The sequence below is a fragment of the Delphinus delphis genome, chromosome 19 (genome assembly GCF_949987515.2).
Source record: "Delphinus delphis chromosome 19, mDelDel1.2, whole genome shotgun sequence".
Taxonomy (NCBI): Eukaryota; Metazoa; Chordata; class Mammalia; order Artiodactyla; family Delphinidae; genus Delphinus; species Delphinus delphis.
This window is the reverse complement of record NC_082701.1, coordinates 31,254,141-31,268,710: the sequence shown is the minus strand read 5'-3', so window position 1 is coordinate 31,268,710 and position 14,570 is coordinate 31,254,141. Positions and strand designations below refer to the sequence as shown.

The 14,570-nt window shown below is 51.4% G+C and overlaps 1 protein-coding gene across 6 annotated transcripts in view; it reads left to right on the top strand.

Moving 5' to 3' along the window:
- The window catches only part of MSI2 (musashi RNA binding protein 2), a 389,374-nt gene that overhangs the window by 319,384 nt on the left and 55,420 nt on the right, over positions 1-14,570 (top strand). For all 6 annotated transcript variants that reach the window (XM_059997135.1, XM_059997133.1, XM_059997134.1 and 3 more), the window contains exon 9: positions 10,704-10,818. In XM_059997135.1, coding sequence (XP_059853118.1) covers positions 10,704-10,818 — 115 coding nt within the window. The remainder of the gene's footprint in view (positions 1-10,703; positions 10,819-14,570) is intronic.

Genomic DNA, 14,570 nt, shown 5'->3' with positions numbered 1-14,570 from the left:
AGTATATTAAGCCTCCAAGGCTCTACGTCTTTGTCACAGCTGCTCGACTCTGCCATCAGAGGGCAAAAAGCAGCCACGCATGGTGTGTAAATGATGGGCATGGCTATGTTGAAATAAAACCTTATTTACAAAAGTAAGTGGCTACTTGATTTGGCCTGTGGGCCGTAGTTTTCAACTCCTGACCTAAACTGATACAGCTCAGAGGAGGCGGTCTGCTTATCTCAATGGGCCCAAGGAAAGGCTCTCAGCAAGGTGGTCACCGAGGCTCACTACTATCGAGTCAGCATTTTACTAGTTGGTGGGGGGACGGGGGTGGGGTGGGGCGGGGACAGCAAATAGACGCCAGGGTTTGGGGTAGCAGCCTGCGGAAGGTAGCAGCGCCTTCGTTCCTAGAGGGCGCCAAGCACTGAGCAGGTGGGGAGTGAAGGAACGTTCAGAATGGAGTGCTGTAAATCCAAGAGGCCTTCCCGACAGTGGTGCCACCAACCCCTCACTGCTGCGTGCCCCACAGTGCAGCCACTAATTGCTACTCACTGTGACCTTGGGCAAGTTACTTGGCTTCTGTGCTTTGGCCCTCCTCTCCGTACGACAGGTAATGTGTCACCTACCATAGAGACTGCTGGAACTCGGACTTGTGAAGGGTTTTACCAGACCATAGCATGCTCTATCAAAGTGATAAGTCTTCTTACTCTCGCTATCATCATCACCACTATCATTATTCTTAGAATCATTATACTGAACAAAGATGTAATCATAAGGTAAGGCGGTCCTGGACAGATTTCAAGTCAGTAAAATGCAGGTGTGCAGACCTGGGCAGGTCTGGGACGTGAGTCTCCAGGGCAGGAGGGGGTGAGTGTGGGTACTCCTATGCTCTGGCCGGGGGGGCAGGGTCCCGCAGGAGAGGGGAAGGCACACAGCCTGCAGAGCAGAGCAGAAGGGCCCCCGCAGATGTGATTTTCTAGGTCCCAGAGAAGCTGACTCGGACACTTCCGCTTAATCATCCTTTGGAGAGGTTACAAAAACCCCACTTCTAAGGTCAAAGCCTGGTGGGAGCTCAGGCCTGCCACCTTCAGCTGGGGCACAGTTGGGGGATTAACCCCCAGAACGGGGTCTTCTGGGTGGGAGGGGGCAGGAGGACGAGAGATCAGCAGAGTCCTGGGTTGGCCTCTTGGACTCGGGGCTGTGGTGCTGGGTCAGGTGGTCCGCGGAGGCCCCAGGCTGGGGTGGGTGCTGACCCCGGCAGGGTGCCCCAGTGACCCAGCATGTTTCCCCTCCCTGCAGCTGCCCCTCCTCAGCCTGAGGCCTGAGAGCTCAGTTGGGCACCAGCCCAAAAGTGGGGGGCATAGAGGGGGGAGGTAATGTGAGTGGAATTAACTAGGCTTCTGCGTTCACCATCCTATTTGTAGCGTCATTCTCACTCGTAAGCTAATTTTAGCCATCCATTCTGACTCTGTTGCCATCTATAAAATGAGAACGTCAAATGTAACATTAAACAAGCAGGATGAAGGAAAAAAAAAAAAGGAAACGCCAGAGAGGCACCTAATAAATGAATCTCGTGTTTACGTGGGAGAGGGAGCGGTCCTTCCCCCGCCCACCCCCCATCGCGCATGCGTGCGCACCCCTCCACGCGTGCTGTTTGTGTATCAGCTGTTTGTACCAGCTCTGTTGTGCGAGCAGCGGGATGTCTGTGTTGAGGGAAGCGGGGGAAGGCAGCAGGGAGGGCTGCGGTGGTTGGGTGGTAAATGTCTGTTGCTCTTTAGGCAGAAGTAATTTGGCCTGCAGGGTGGTGGCCTCCCCATTGCCTGAGCTCTGGCTCGTTTGCCCTTCATCTGTCCTCTGGTGAGGTCATTGCAGGGGGTGCTGGGGAGAGCGGAGCATCCTTCTCAGTATCTCAGTGCCGAAGGCCTCTGGGCTTTTCCACGTGTGCTACCCCTGCCTCCCAGGGGGTACAGGGTTGGGAGGGGGCCTGGAGACGCCTGGAAGAGGCTGCTCTGCTCCCCTTCTCTGGGGCCTTTGACTGCACTCACCTGCCCTGCCCGACTTCCCCGGGGACGCGTGAGCGGATGCCCACGTTGCCCTTTTCTTTTCTTTTCTTTTGATTGAGAAATGAGATTAGGCCTGGGCAGGGTCTCTGGCAACGCCCACCACAGACTGGGATAAACACGCGGCTTGTGGCAGAATGTGGGCACCTGCTGGAGGCGGAGGTTTCTTTTCACTTTGAAATGCCCTTGCAGGTTCCCAGAAATTAAAAAAAAAAAAAACAGCTGCTGCTGCCACCATCAGCTTTTTCCCCAAATAGTGCAGCCTAGGAAGCTCCCTCAGCACACCTTGCTGATGAAAGCAGGAAGACGGGCCCCTCCGGCCAGCAGGTTGGGGAGGTCAGGGAGAAAGTTAGTAGCAGCATGCCAGATCTCCCAGCCCGCGGGGTGGCGGCCACTTTCTCCCTTCCGCTGTGCTCCCCAGGCTTTGGGATTTACGTTTTAAGCGCAGATGTGAAATAGCTTTATCACCTTGAAAGGCTCGCACTTAGGCTCCATGTGGAGGACAGTCAGGTGTGACCCACCTAACTTTATCCAGCGCGAGCACTTACAGGATTAGCTAGTTTAATTTCTTAGCTCACTGCAGCCCTGTGGGGTGGACATTGCTGTTACTCTGTTATACAGATGAGAAAATTGAGGCACAGGGAAGTCAGGCAGCTGGTCCCAGCTCAGAGCTGGCAGTGGAGCAGAGACAAAACCAGGGACCTTAGCCTCTAGGCTAGGCTGCAGGACAAGGCCCCCTTGGATCTGGGCACCCCTTGGAGGCTGCGGTGGACACTGGGCATGTGTCTCCGGACAGGGTTAGGGACCAGCTCCTCTCCATTCCTTGCCCAGACTCTGAGCGACATCCTGAATTCATCTGTGTCCCCACCCAGCCCTGCCTGCTGAGTAGGAGGTGCTAATGGTATTGGTTTATGACTGTTTTCACTTTGCCATCGCTGATTTTAATAAAATACTGAGCAGAGGAAACAGTGGATGAAATTAGTCCCGGAAGTGGTGGGGAAATTAATTCTGGAACTAGGATCGGGGATGGCCTTGTGGGAGGAACAACTTCCGAATGGGCCTTGACGGGTGGATAGAGGGAGGTAGGGAAGGGCTGGCCAGAGGCCGAGAGGTGGAGACAGGGGTTTTGAATTGGAGGACCTAGGATTGAATCCTAGCTCTGTCATTATCTGGCTTTGTGACCCTGGACAAATCCTTCTTCGAGGCGTCAGTTTCCTTTTCTACTCTAACCATGGGGTGAGTCAGGCCAACTCACGGAGGAAACGGGGAGTCGATTAGCGAGGGTGTCGAGAACACTGGGCATTCTTGGAGGACTTCTGTGTGCCAGGCGCTGTGCTTTATGTGTTACATGTATGTGTCGTGACATATGTTCTACATTATATAATATATGTATACACAGAGACACACACACACACGACGATGTCGTGACTACGCCTTGCATATGGTCAGTGCTCAATACACAATGTGTTCCTTCTTCTCCAGAGTAATTCTGCTGCCCAGAGAGGGGAGTCAAGATTCTGTGTCCGGTGGGACTCTCAGTGCTTGTCACGAATGGGTCTGGGCCACTTATAGCAAGCGTGTGTCCTTTGAAGGTAGACGTTTCTGCTGGCCTCCTTCGCTTCCCAGGCTGGCATTTCCATTTCGGTTTGCACAGTAACCCCCTCTTCCTTAGACTCCATTGGTGGGGGGGGTCCCCTATCTGTGAGGACCCCTTTGCATTGGAACAAGACAACTTATCCATACAAGTGGGTCCTCTGATGCTTGGCCGCATGCTGCTCCCTGTCTACAAGGACAGTGTCTGATGGAGATGTCTGGGGGTCCTCTCTGCATTGGCAGAGGGCACAAGAGCTGGCACTAGTGAGGCGCAGGTATAGCCAGATGGCTGGATGCCCTTTCCCGCTGGAGTCAAGGGCTGGGTCTTCCCAGGGCGGCTGCCAGGATTTCCAGGGTGTGGTTGCTGCCCCCGGCGTGATGGTGTCTCAGGCCAGGCGTTCACCCAGCTGCCGTCCTGAAACTCTGAGTGATGGTGGGACAAGGGCCCTCATCTTCGTTTGCAGCTGCTGCACGTTCTCTAGCACATGCTGTAGCCGCCGTGCTCTTGAGGCCGGCTCTGGGCACCATGCGCGGGGCGGGATAGTAGACTCAGTTCCTTCCCAAGGAGCTTGTCTAGGCTTTGTCTTGCTCTGCAGGATCCTTGAGGGCAAGAGCCCCATGAAGGGTCCACCCTCCTGGAGTCTCCAGAAAGGCTTGTGACTGGCTGAGAGGGCGAGAGAGAGCAGCGGGCAGGAGGAAGAAGGGCTGTGATGGGGGACACCACAGTGGGGGGCTGTGTGTGGTTTCTGGGGTGCAGCTCACCCCACCTGCCTCACTAGAGAGCCTGGGGAGCTGCTGGCTCGGGGCAGGACCCCAGAATCTTTATACCTGAGTGTCATCGCCTTTCCGCTCAGAGCCAGGGGGCTGCAGGAGATGGTCAGCTTGGGGCTTCAGAGAGGCAGTACTGTCCTGGAGCCCTCCGGGACCTGGCTGGGGCGGGGGTGCAGCTTGAGTCAGAGGAGATGCCGGTGGTCAGGTGTCTGTGTCTTTTGGGAAGCTCCCCAGAGGGATGGTGCCCACAGCAGAAGCCACGAGCCATCCCCCACCCCACCCCGAGCGCTCGCCCACCCCGAGAGGCCTGACCTACAGCTGTCCCCTCCCCTCCTGCCAGCCACGTGGTCCAGGTTGATCTCTTTGAGACCTATTTTATCCTTTGAAGTAGGCCCCTCTCTCCCTAGAGGAGTAAATGGTTCTAACGTGACCTGTTTGGGGCAAGAAGTGAAGCTGCAAACGCTGGCTTCTTCGGGCCACACAGGTCTCCCTTGTCCTTGGTGGTAAATCAAGGCCACGGCTGCGGGGCTTGGGTTTCCCCAGACTGAGGCCAGGCCAGGCTTCCCTCCTGGCCCTGGGGCACGTGCTGACCAGGGCCGTTTGTGTAGAGACCAAGGAAGAACAAAAGCCTTTTCACTTCCCAGACTGTGGCATGCTTTTCCGACTGCCAGCCTCTTCCAAAAGGTGCCCGGCAGGGAGCTTGCCTGAGCAGGGGCTGCGGGCCAGCTGGGCAACAGCGGCCACTCAGAGTAGCTGCAGGGCAGCTGTCCCCGCTGAAGCCCCAGCGCCTTCTCCAAAGCCAATGCCAAGCATCGCCCCCCTAGAGAGGGGGTGGCACGGGGTCCCCCGCCTTGGTTGGGCCGTGACACCAGGCAGACCTGGGTTCAAACCCAGACCCACCAGACATAAACTGGTTCTGAAGCCACAGGCACCGTGTATGATGTCCGTGGGCCTCAGCTTCCTGTTCTACAAGGTGGGCACACTGCTATGAAAGGGATCATTGGGTGAACTGGAGTACAGCATTTTATAGACGTTAAATGTCCTGAGGTTGCTAACTGAACTGTGCTCACGTAAGAAAATGTCTTTATGTTTCGGAAACGCAAACCGTAATGGACGCAGCCTCCTCTCAGGTGGTTCAGGGGAAAATACACGGTTATAGACAGAGACAAAGAGCGTGCAAATGATAAAGCAGGAGCCACCAAATGTTCACAACAGGTGACTCTGGTAAGGGGTGTGCAGTGTCCTTTGTGCTGTCCTCTTGAAGTTCCTTCTAAACATAAAGTTCGAAACAGACCTCCTCGCTGAGTTGCTTTGGACCCAGATGGGCGGAGGCACCCCGCACCAACGAGCAGCTGCACAGAGGCTCAGGGACCACACGTCACCCTCACAGTAGCCTCCGATTCACCCTCTGGAGGGACAGCCCCCAGCCTAGAAGTTCTGTCATTGAAGAGGGTTCAATGGGCTACAGGGAAGCCACACCCTCTCCTCCAAGGCCGGTTTGCCAAGCAAAGCAGCATATTTGGAGGTTGGAATTTTAAAGCAAATCCATCTAGCTTTGGGGGGTTGGCATGTCTCGGCATTTGGACCCCGGTGTGGGGTTACTCTGTGGCTTTGCCAGCCGTGAAGCTTGCAAATGGAGGCCTCATCTTCCTGGTGTGAGCAGTTGGTCACAAGTGGCCCCTGAGGCTTCTAACGAGCACAGATCCCAATGGAACTCCCGCTCCGTCTTCTGCCCCCCCACCCAGATGACTTTCTCCAGCTGCCCTTTGAAACAGTATTGATGGCAGCCGTGGCGAGAAGCTGCAGAGGTGGGGTCTGAGCTGTTGATGGCGGAGACCTGAGACCCAAGCCTCGGAGACGTTTCTCCCTCAGACTCTGCCCCCGCCAGGGCTGCCTGAGGGTGCGCACTTTGGGTGTGGGCGTTGGGGAGCATTTACCGTAAATGAGGGGATCTAACCGTAAAAGGGACAGTGCTGAAAGAGCTGGAGCGGCAGATCAGGTCACCAGGACAACCACTCCTATTTTGCTTCTATTTACCTGGGGAGCCAGTTGAGTGTCTCTGGGGCTGCCCTGGGAAGGGAGCCTCAGTGCCCTGCCTTGTGCCCCATGGCGAAGGCAGCCCCCAGCAAGCCCGTCACCAAGGGTCCCGCTGTCCTGTCTGCTCACTGCTCTCCATTGATCTCGTGCCATAGTCTCCAAAGATTGCCCCCGTGACCTAGGCCTCCCAGCATTCATGTCCTTGAGCGTGTCCCCCTCCTACACCAAATCCAGGCTGGCCCAGTGTAACCAGTAGAAGGTGATGGAAGAAACAGTGTGACTCCCAAGGCTGAGATAAGAAGCTGGGTGGCTTCAGCCTCGGTCCCTTGGGATGCTCATGCTTGGGACACTCCCTCTGGGGACTCAGCCACCATGCTGGGAGAAGACCGAGTGCCACGGAGAAGCCACGATGAACAGTCAGCCAAAGCAGCGTCCGCTGCCCGCCGTGGGAGGGAAGAAGGCATCTTGGCTGTCCTCCGAGGCAGGCTTCCTCTGGCTCCAGCCCCAGCCATCATCTGACCACAGCTACATGAGCGACCACAGGCAGGAGCCCCGCTGGGCCCACTCCGCACTCAGAGCCACCAGGAAGCACGATAAATTATCGCTCAGAGCCACCAAGCGTGGGGGAGGTTGTTGCACAGCAATAGAAAACTGGGACCGCGTGTGGCCTGAGTGCGTGGAGCTGCGGAGATGGACTGGTTCCCTGAGTTCTGGCTCTGACTGTAACTCTGGTGCTCCTGCCAAGTTCTCTGGTTTGCCCAGGGCCCAGTGGGAGGAGAGCAAGGATGGGGGTGACTCAAATGTAGGCTCACTCAAGAGGTACCAGAGGCTTACGGGCCCAGAAGTGACAAGGGACAGGCTGACAGATGAATATTTGCCTTAATGTTAGGAGAACGGGGCAGTCAGGACCTGTTCTTTTCATAGACTGACGGCCCTTGGACGGGGCCCTGCCTTGTGTGTCTCTGCACCCCTGCTGCCTAGCGCTCGCTGGGCCCGTCGCGTTCCTCAGCACCGTGGCATCAAGTAGACTGGGTCTCCCTGAAGGAGCCTGTAGGTCAATCCGTGCTCTGTATGGAACCTCACTGAGGGACCAGGGAGTAGAGGCAGACCCTGATCCCTGCCCTGAGAACTCACAGTCTGATGGGAGTAGGACAGAGTTTCATCCTCAGCAAGCCCCAGGCCCACTGCAAGGACTCAGGATCCAGGGAGAGAAAAGCTATACCTCTTTTCCCTTTTGTGTATTTTCTTCATATGAGATCATCAAAGGTAGTGAGGGCTGGGGGCAGGCCTCCTGGTCCTGAGAAATCTTTCGAGAAGCCTTCCGTGCCAGCCAGGCCAGGCCAGGCACCCTAGTGCGACTGCTGCCTTTGCCTGTCACTCCAAGTGCCCGGGACGTGCAGGGTCCCCCAGAGAGAGCGCATGCCACGGCCCCTGGCCTCCGGGAGCGCTCACCATCGACACGGCGAGGGGTTGACAGAACCCACGCAGCCGGTGCCGCCCGAAACATCACTAGCCCAGACAGAGCAGAATTCAACAGAGCTGCCAGCCCTGTTCTGTGAGAGGAAGAGGAGGTGGGTTTGTTTAAAATACTCCCATTACAGTCAGTTAACCTTTATGTTTCCTAAATGAAAATTGTATAAACCTGAAAATTTCGTTGATCAGGTTGCCTAGGAACAGGCAGCAGGTTTTCATAAGACAATGCAGTAGATTGTCACCGATAGGGCTATTAGGAAGTGAGCTGGTTAGCGTATTATTCCAGATCCCGGTGTTGGCGTTAGGTAATTATCTGTCTGCCTCTGCAGAGCACACCCATCTCCCCAGGCTCAGGCAGCCTCTTGCAAATGAGGCTTCTCAGCCTGCTTCTGAGTCCCAGGGATGGGATCTGGAGTCCAGGAGCACAATGTCAGCTCTGGGCTTAGGAGAGAAATCGAAAAGACCCAAATTCTGGTGAATTTATTTCTTGAGAATCACCCCACCTCGCTTGCGACAGTAGTGCTCGAAGCGAAAAAATTGGAGGAATAAACAACAATAGAATGCACAATGGAAGTAAAGAACAAACTAAGACAACTTCGGCGTAATTTTTTAGTACTTTTGCCCTATATGATATATACACTTGTTTATTTTCCAAAGGCACTGTAATTTGCTTTTTTCCCCACCTCTTGCAGTTAGGGTGACCAGCCGTCCTGGTTTGCCTGGGACTGAGGGTTTCCCAATACCCGCGTATGTTATTATCAGCCTGCTTCTCCGTAGCTGTGTAGCTTTCAATCAGCTTGGATGAACCAAACTCAGCCTAACTCCCTGTTCTTGGACATTTAGGATATTTTCTTTTTTTAAAAAAAAAATTATAATTAATGCTTGTGGTGAATAGCCTCCTCCCTGCAGGATAAATCCCTGGAAGTAGGGTCTCTTGGTTGCAGGAAGTGTATACATTTATGGCTTTTGCTGTTTCAAAAAGCACACATGTGGGGATGTAGGCTTCTTTATTAGCCATTTTTGAATTGCCTGTTCGAGTCCTTTACCCACGTCTCTGTGGAGATGCTCATCTCTTTCCTTTTACTCTATAAAAACTCTTTGTATTAAACATATCAGTCGTGACCGTTGAACCATTTTGTCCATTTTTTTAAAGCCTGCGTGGTGATCATTCTTTAAAGAGCAACAGTAAATACTTATTATCCGGCGTCTTTGAAGAAAGAGGAGTTAATATTATAGGTAATTAAAGCTTCCTCCTAGCCTTAAGCACTAAAATATCTTTTAATTGAAGTATTTGGAATGAGAATATCTCCATAATGGATAACCCGTGTAGGTCCTTTTTAAAACAAAGTACACTGCACACAATTTAACTTTTTCTTCATCTCTCGGACATGCCGTGAGCAATAGTGATTTAATGTGTGATAGTGACCCTCAGCAGCTGTTGAGCTATGTGAAGTTTTGGCTTCTGTACTATATGGCCCCAGACTGCTTTTTAAAATAAGGTACCTGGGGCTTCCCTGGTGGCGCAGTGGTTGAGAGTCCGCCTGCCGATGCGGGGGACACGGGTTCATGCCCCGGTCCGGGAAGGTCCCACATGCCGCGGAGCGGCTGGGCCCGTGAGCCATGGCCGCTGAGCCTGCGCGTCCGGAGCCTGTGCTCCGCAACGGGGGAGACCACAACAGTGAGAGGCCCGCGTACCGCAAAAAAAAATAAAAAATAAAAAAATAAGGTACCTGATTCTCATCTTTTCCCCATCATTACCAGGCTGTCGGGCTGTTAGTTCCGGCAGCTTTAAGCACTCCTGCCTTGCTCTACAACATCCCATCTTCATCAGCAATGGGATTGATGACTGGCTAACAAGGCTTGTTAAATCTATCTGTAAACTAAAAGCAAGTAAGCGCCCACCAAGGGCCAAAGGAACACTAGTGATAACAGTGTAGGAACTTCAACAGGCAGCAGTTTTACTTACTTCTTAGGGTTTGTATTACCTGTCATTAAGGTTGTTAAGTAAATGACTTCTGGATGTGAGCAGAATAGGATTAAGAAATTTTGGAGGCAGAGGGGGAAACAGAAAGGAAAGATTAGCAACCACTTGAAGACATAGCTGCAAAGTGAGAAACCGGTAATCCATGTTTAATCTCATTACTTCCCTCGGGAGCGTGCTGGGGCAGGTTTTATGGAGATAGATGGTGGCATCGCTGACCTAGACATTTTAAAAATCCGGCTTCCGGGCCTGCGCCTGCTGGGATATGGCTTAGAGCTTGTTACACAAGCCTTCTGATGCTCAGTTTTCTCATCTGTGAAATGGAGCTAAGACTAACTGGCCTGTCTATTTAATGAGACTTCATAGCAAGTGGCCTGCTATGAAGAATCACTGACCTGATGGAGCCCGAGAGGAATGTGTAAACATGTAAAGGGCTGAACGATAATGACGGATTATTACCATTGCTGTTGTTATTAGTCACAGACGCATCCAACAGCCATCGCCTGCCTTCTCACGCCTTCTGCGCAGGTTTCAATTTGAGCTCCAGCCCACACCTGGGCATCTTCAGCTGATGTCCCTGCCGCCCCTCCAAACCCAATCTCATCCTTGTAGGTTTTTGCAGGATTTGCACAAGTGGTGTGTTTTCTTCAATATTTATTTTGCAGGCCATTTACTCGGCACGACTATTTTTACAGTGAGTAAGGAGCAAGGCTAAAAATATCTGAGCTGGTAACCAGATCAGTTCTGCCTTTGACATTTACATGGAATTCGTTTGCATCTCATTTGTTCGCCTTTCTGTTTAACAGGTAGAATGTAAGAAGGCTCAACCGAAGGAAGTCATGTTCCCGCCTGGGACGAGAGGCCGGGCCCGGGGACTGCCTTACACCATGGATGCGTTCATGCTTGGCATGGGGATGCTGGGTGAGTCTGGGCCAGACCCTGGGGCCTGGGTCGCCTTCCAGTTGGGCAAACGGCTTTACCTGTCTGAGGCTCAGCTTCCCTATCTGTATATGAGGGTGACATCCCCTCTTACAGGACAGTTGTGACCATTAAGTTAGCAGAGATGGATAGATAGATAGATAGATAGGCAGACAACTAGATAGATAGGCATCTTGTCCCATGCCTGGCTCATAGAAGGTACTTGATATTATTTTTTCCCCTTTCCACTCCCTTTTTCAAAAGGAGGAAAAGTTACTCTCTTTGCCTCAGCCCTCTCTGCTGACTGGGAGTTCTTAAAGACCTGTGGTCTCCTGGCTGGCTTAACTTATGTGAGCCGAGGCTACATTTTCTAAAACTTGGGAGAGGAGGGGATGTGGTAATGGTGGGCGATACTCCTGTCTATTTAAGTGATTAACGTTTTTCTCTTGGGATATCAAATTTGTGTTTAAATGGATGTCTTAAATAACCTGTTTTATTCTTTATTTGCAAAAAAAAAAATGATGAAAGACAAAATATGTTTGTTCTGATGAAAAATGATCTCTCCTGGCTTTTAGAGAAATTGAGTTGCATATTATGCCCCTTCCTTAAAGGTATCTCTGTCCGTCCTGCATAGATAATTGAAAATCTTGCCGCTTAAATGGCATGAAAGATGGAGAAAGCAGTGGAGAAGCATAATGGTGTGGGTCGTAACAATAATTAGAAATTTCAAGGCGAGAGAACGGTATTTTAGTGCAAGTTATTGTGTGTCAGGAAAATACTAATTAAATGGGATAAATGGTAGTTAATGGTAAAATTCCATTCAGGCACACAGTCTGTCTAGTTTTAATGGGTTTCATTTGGATTGGCTAAGAGTCCCTCTTCTATATTGTTTGATAAGCTCTTTATGTATTTTCAGATTTGCTGCTGTTTAAATCATTCTTGGCTCAGTTTTAAATTTATAAAACTTTTCTTGGCTTTAGAATTTAGACCTTTAAAAAAATTGTATCTATTTGTCTGAGGAAGTAACAAGGCAGGTAAAGTTATTTTGAGGAAGCTTTAAAAAATGGAAAAGGATGCCATGAGAATTCTCAAAATGGCTAAGATGTTAAAGCTAATTTTTTAGCTTTAACAGAGTTTCAAGGAAAATTCCTATTGTAATTCTTTAAAAATTGGCCAAATGATTCTAACACTTATCTGGAAGAAGAAACACATGAGAATAAATAAGAAAATTTTTTAAAAAGAGAAATGAGAAAAAAGAGAGTTTGACCAAATATCAGAACATAGTCCAAAACTACAGTAATTAAAATAGTGTGGCATATAGGAAGGCACCTGTTGATAGAAAAAGTTAAGGAGCCTAAATTAAATGTGTTTCTATGTATGAGTTTAATTATTATAAAGAAATTAATTTTAAAAACTCAATGAGAATGATTTCCTGGTTGACTGTAAGATACTTATGTAGCTCTTGCTCTAAAAATAATTTGTATGTGGCCCTTACCTTATGTTATATACCAAAAGAAACCCCAAATGGATTAATAGTTCCAAATTTTAAAATAAAATCTTAAAAGAGTTGAGCCCATTACTGCCTGCTGGCTTTCAGAGCCTTGAATTTTAAATGATGAGTATAAAGTCCCTAGGGCATCAAATGGCTTTTTAGGATCCAGATCTTCAAGAAGCGCCCCCACCCTTCTGCCTCTCACTTGATACCCTTTATGTGAGGTATCATGTACCCCACAGTTTTCTCTGATTGCCTGGGGGAGGTTTTCTTCCTGGGGAAGCAGAGGTGTGGAGCAAAGCCAGCTCACTCATGTCAGTTGCCAAAGAGCAAAGGTGCGGCAGCTGTATTCTCCCCAGATGCCAAGCAAGGGCTCAGGGCTCCACAGACCAATGGTTTCATAATGGGAGCCCAGGCAGGTGCCTTGTTGACCACAGGAGGCATTCAACAGCAAATAGTCCTTGAGCACCTACTGCGTTCCTGGCCCAGGGCCAGCACTGGGAGACAGTGCCTAACAAGGCAGATGTGGTCCCTGCCCTCATGGAGCTTGTGGTCTAGTGAGAGAGGTGACGTTTAACAGCTCATCACATGGGTACGTTATTACTCATAATAGAGAGAGTCGTGAGGTGCTTTATGGGCACATAATGAGGAATGGAAACTAGTTGGAGGAATCGGGGAACACCTTCCGGTGGAGGTGACATCGCAGCTAGGAAGAGAAGGATGAGCAAGCCAAGGGCCATGCAGACAGAAGAAATAGCTTGGAATGCGAGGGTCCTGGTGTGGAGCCCTGAGGGCCAGCAAGGCGGCTGCTGGGCAGGTCCAGGCAGCGCGTGTGGGACGAGAGGTGGTGGCCGGGTGGCTCGGACCACAGTTGGTGGTGGGCAGACCCACATGGTCCCCGTGCTTCTCCAGATGCCATCTGGTTGGTTCCTGCTCTCTGAGGGATGGAAATGTGATGGATGCCAGGTGCTCACTCATCTTCCCCGACTTTGTTCTCTCACGTTTCAAGTTATGACTTCCCTGAGCTGCAGTAAAGAGGTAGTAATAGCTGGTTTAAAATGTCATTGTGGTTGAGTCTATTAGTTCTTGAGTCATAGCCTCCCCCAGTTCATCCCCATCCCCCATACCCTTGCTACTTAAGGGTTTGGCCTCTTGCCCATGTAGCTCTGGTTGAGGCTGCCACCAGGCGAAACCCCCCTGCCCCAGGCAGGGCCCCTCAGGTCACCGAGGCTCTCCTCCACCCCCAAGCAAGCAGAGAGCTCTTCGGGTGGAACTGATGGTGTGGGTCCGGCTTCCACCAAGGCGGGCTGTGTGGACCACAGGAAAGGGCTCAGCACTTCAGAATCAGGAGATCTGGACTTCTCGTCTGGTCAGCTGTGTGACTTTGGAGGGACAGTCTTCTCTGTCCTTCAGTTACCCCATCCATAGGGATATGGGAACCCTCATTTCATGGGGCTGTTGAGGATAGATGAAGCCGTATCGTGCCCAAACAGTGCTGTATTTTGTCAGGTTCAAGCTGCCATGGGTGGCGGAATGCACCTTGTGTACCATCTGGAAAGAAAAAATATATACTGTTAACTAAACCACATTGTGAGACGGATCCCACTTTCAGGATGTTAAGATGTGGAGAAAAAAAAAAGTGTGTCTTCTAATCAACAAAATACAGTAATATATACTCAAACTGGGAGCTGTTATTAGTAAGGTACTGGGGAGCCCCGGGCAAATTACCACCCAAGTAGGTATCCAACACCCCGCCACTTGGGACCGAGAATATAGCTAGACCTGCGTCTGTGTGTGACTTGTGCCATGGTACCTGCGGCCTCCTCCTTGGACCCCCAGCCAAGGGAGTTGGATGATCTTTGAATTTCTACCTCCCAACAAGATCTGTGCACTGGACTCCAGCCCTCATCACCTCCCAGCCCTCCTGAACTCCCCAGCTACTATGTTGAGGACATCTAGATGCCTGCTGAGACAGGGCCTCCTGAGAGGTCCCCAAATGTGTCCCCAGTTGGGAACCAGCTCAGCCTGAGGTCCAGGCAGAAGGGGGAATCAGACCACCACCCAGGGAACAAACTCACAGTCTCACGATCTGGTTGGCCTGTTGCCTCCCCAGCCAGGCTTGGGTCTTCACCGAGCTTTCTCTGCTGCGCTCGCCAGAAACTCCCAGGGCTGCCCTCTCTTTCACCCACTGGCGCAGTTTGGCACCCTGGGCCTCTGGACTCTTGGTCGAGGGGAGTGCCATCTGCTGTGCTGTAACAAGCCC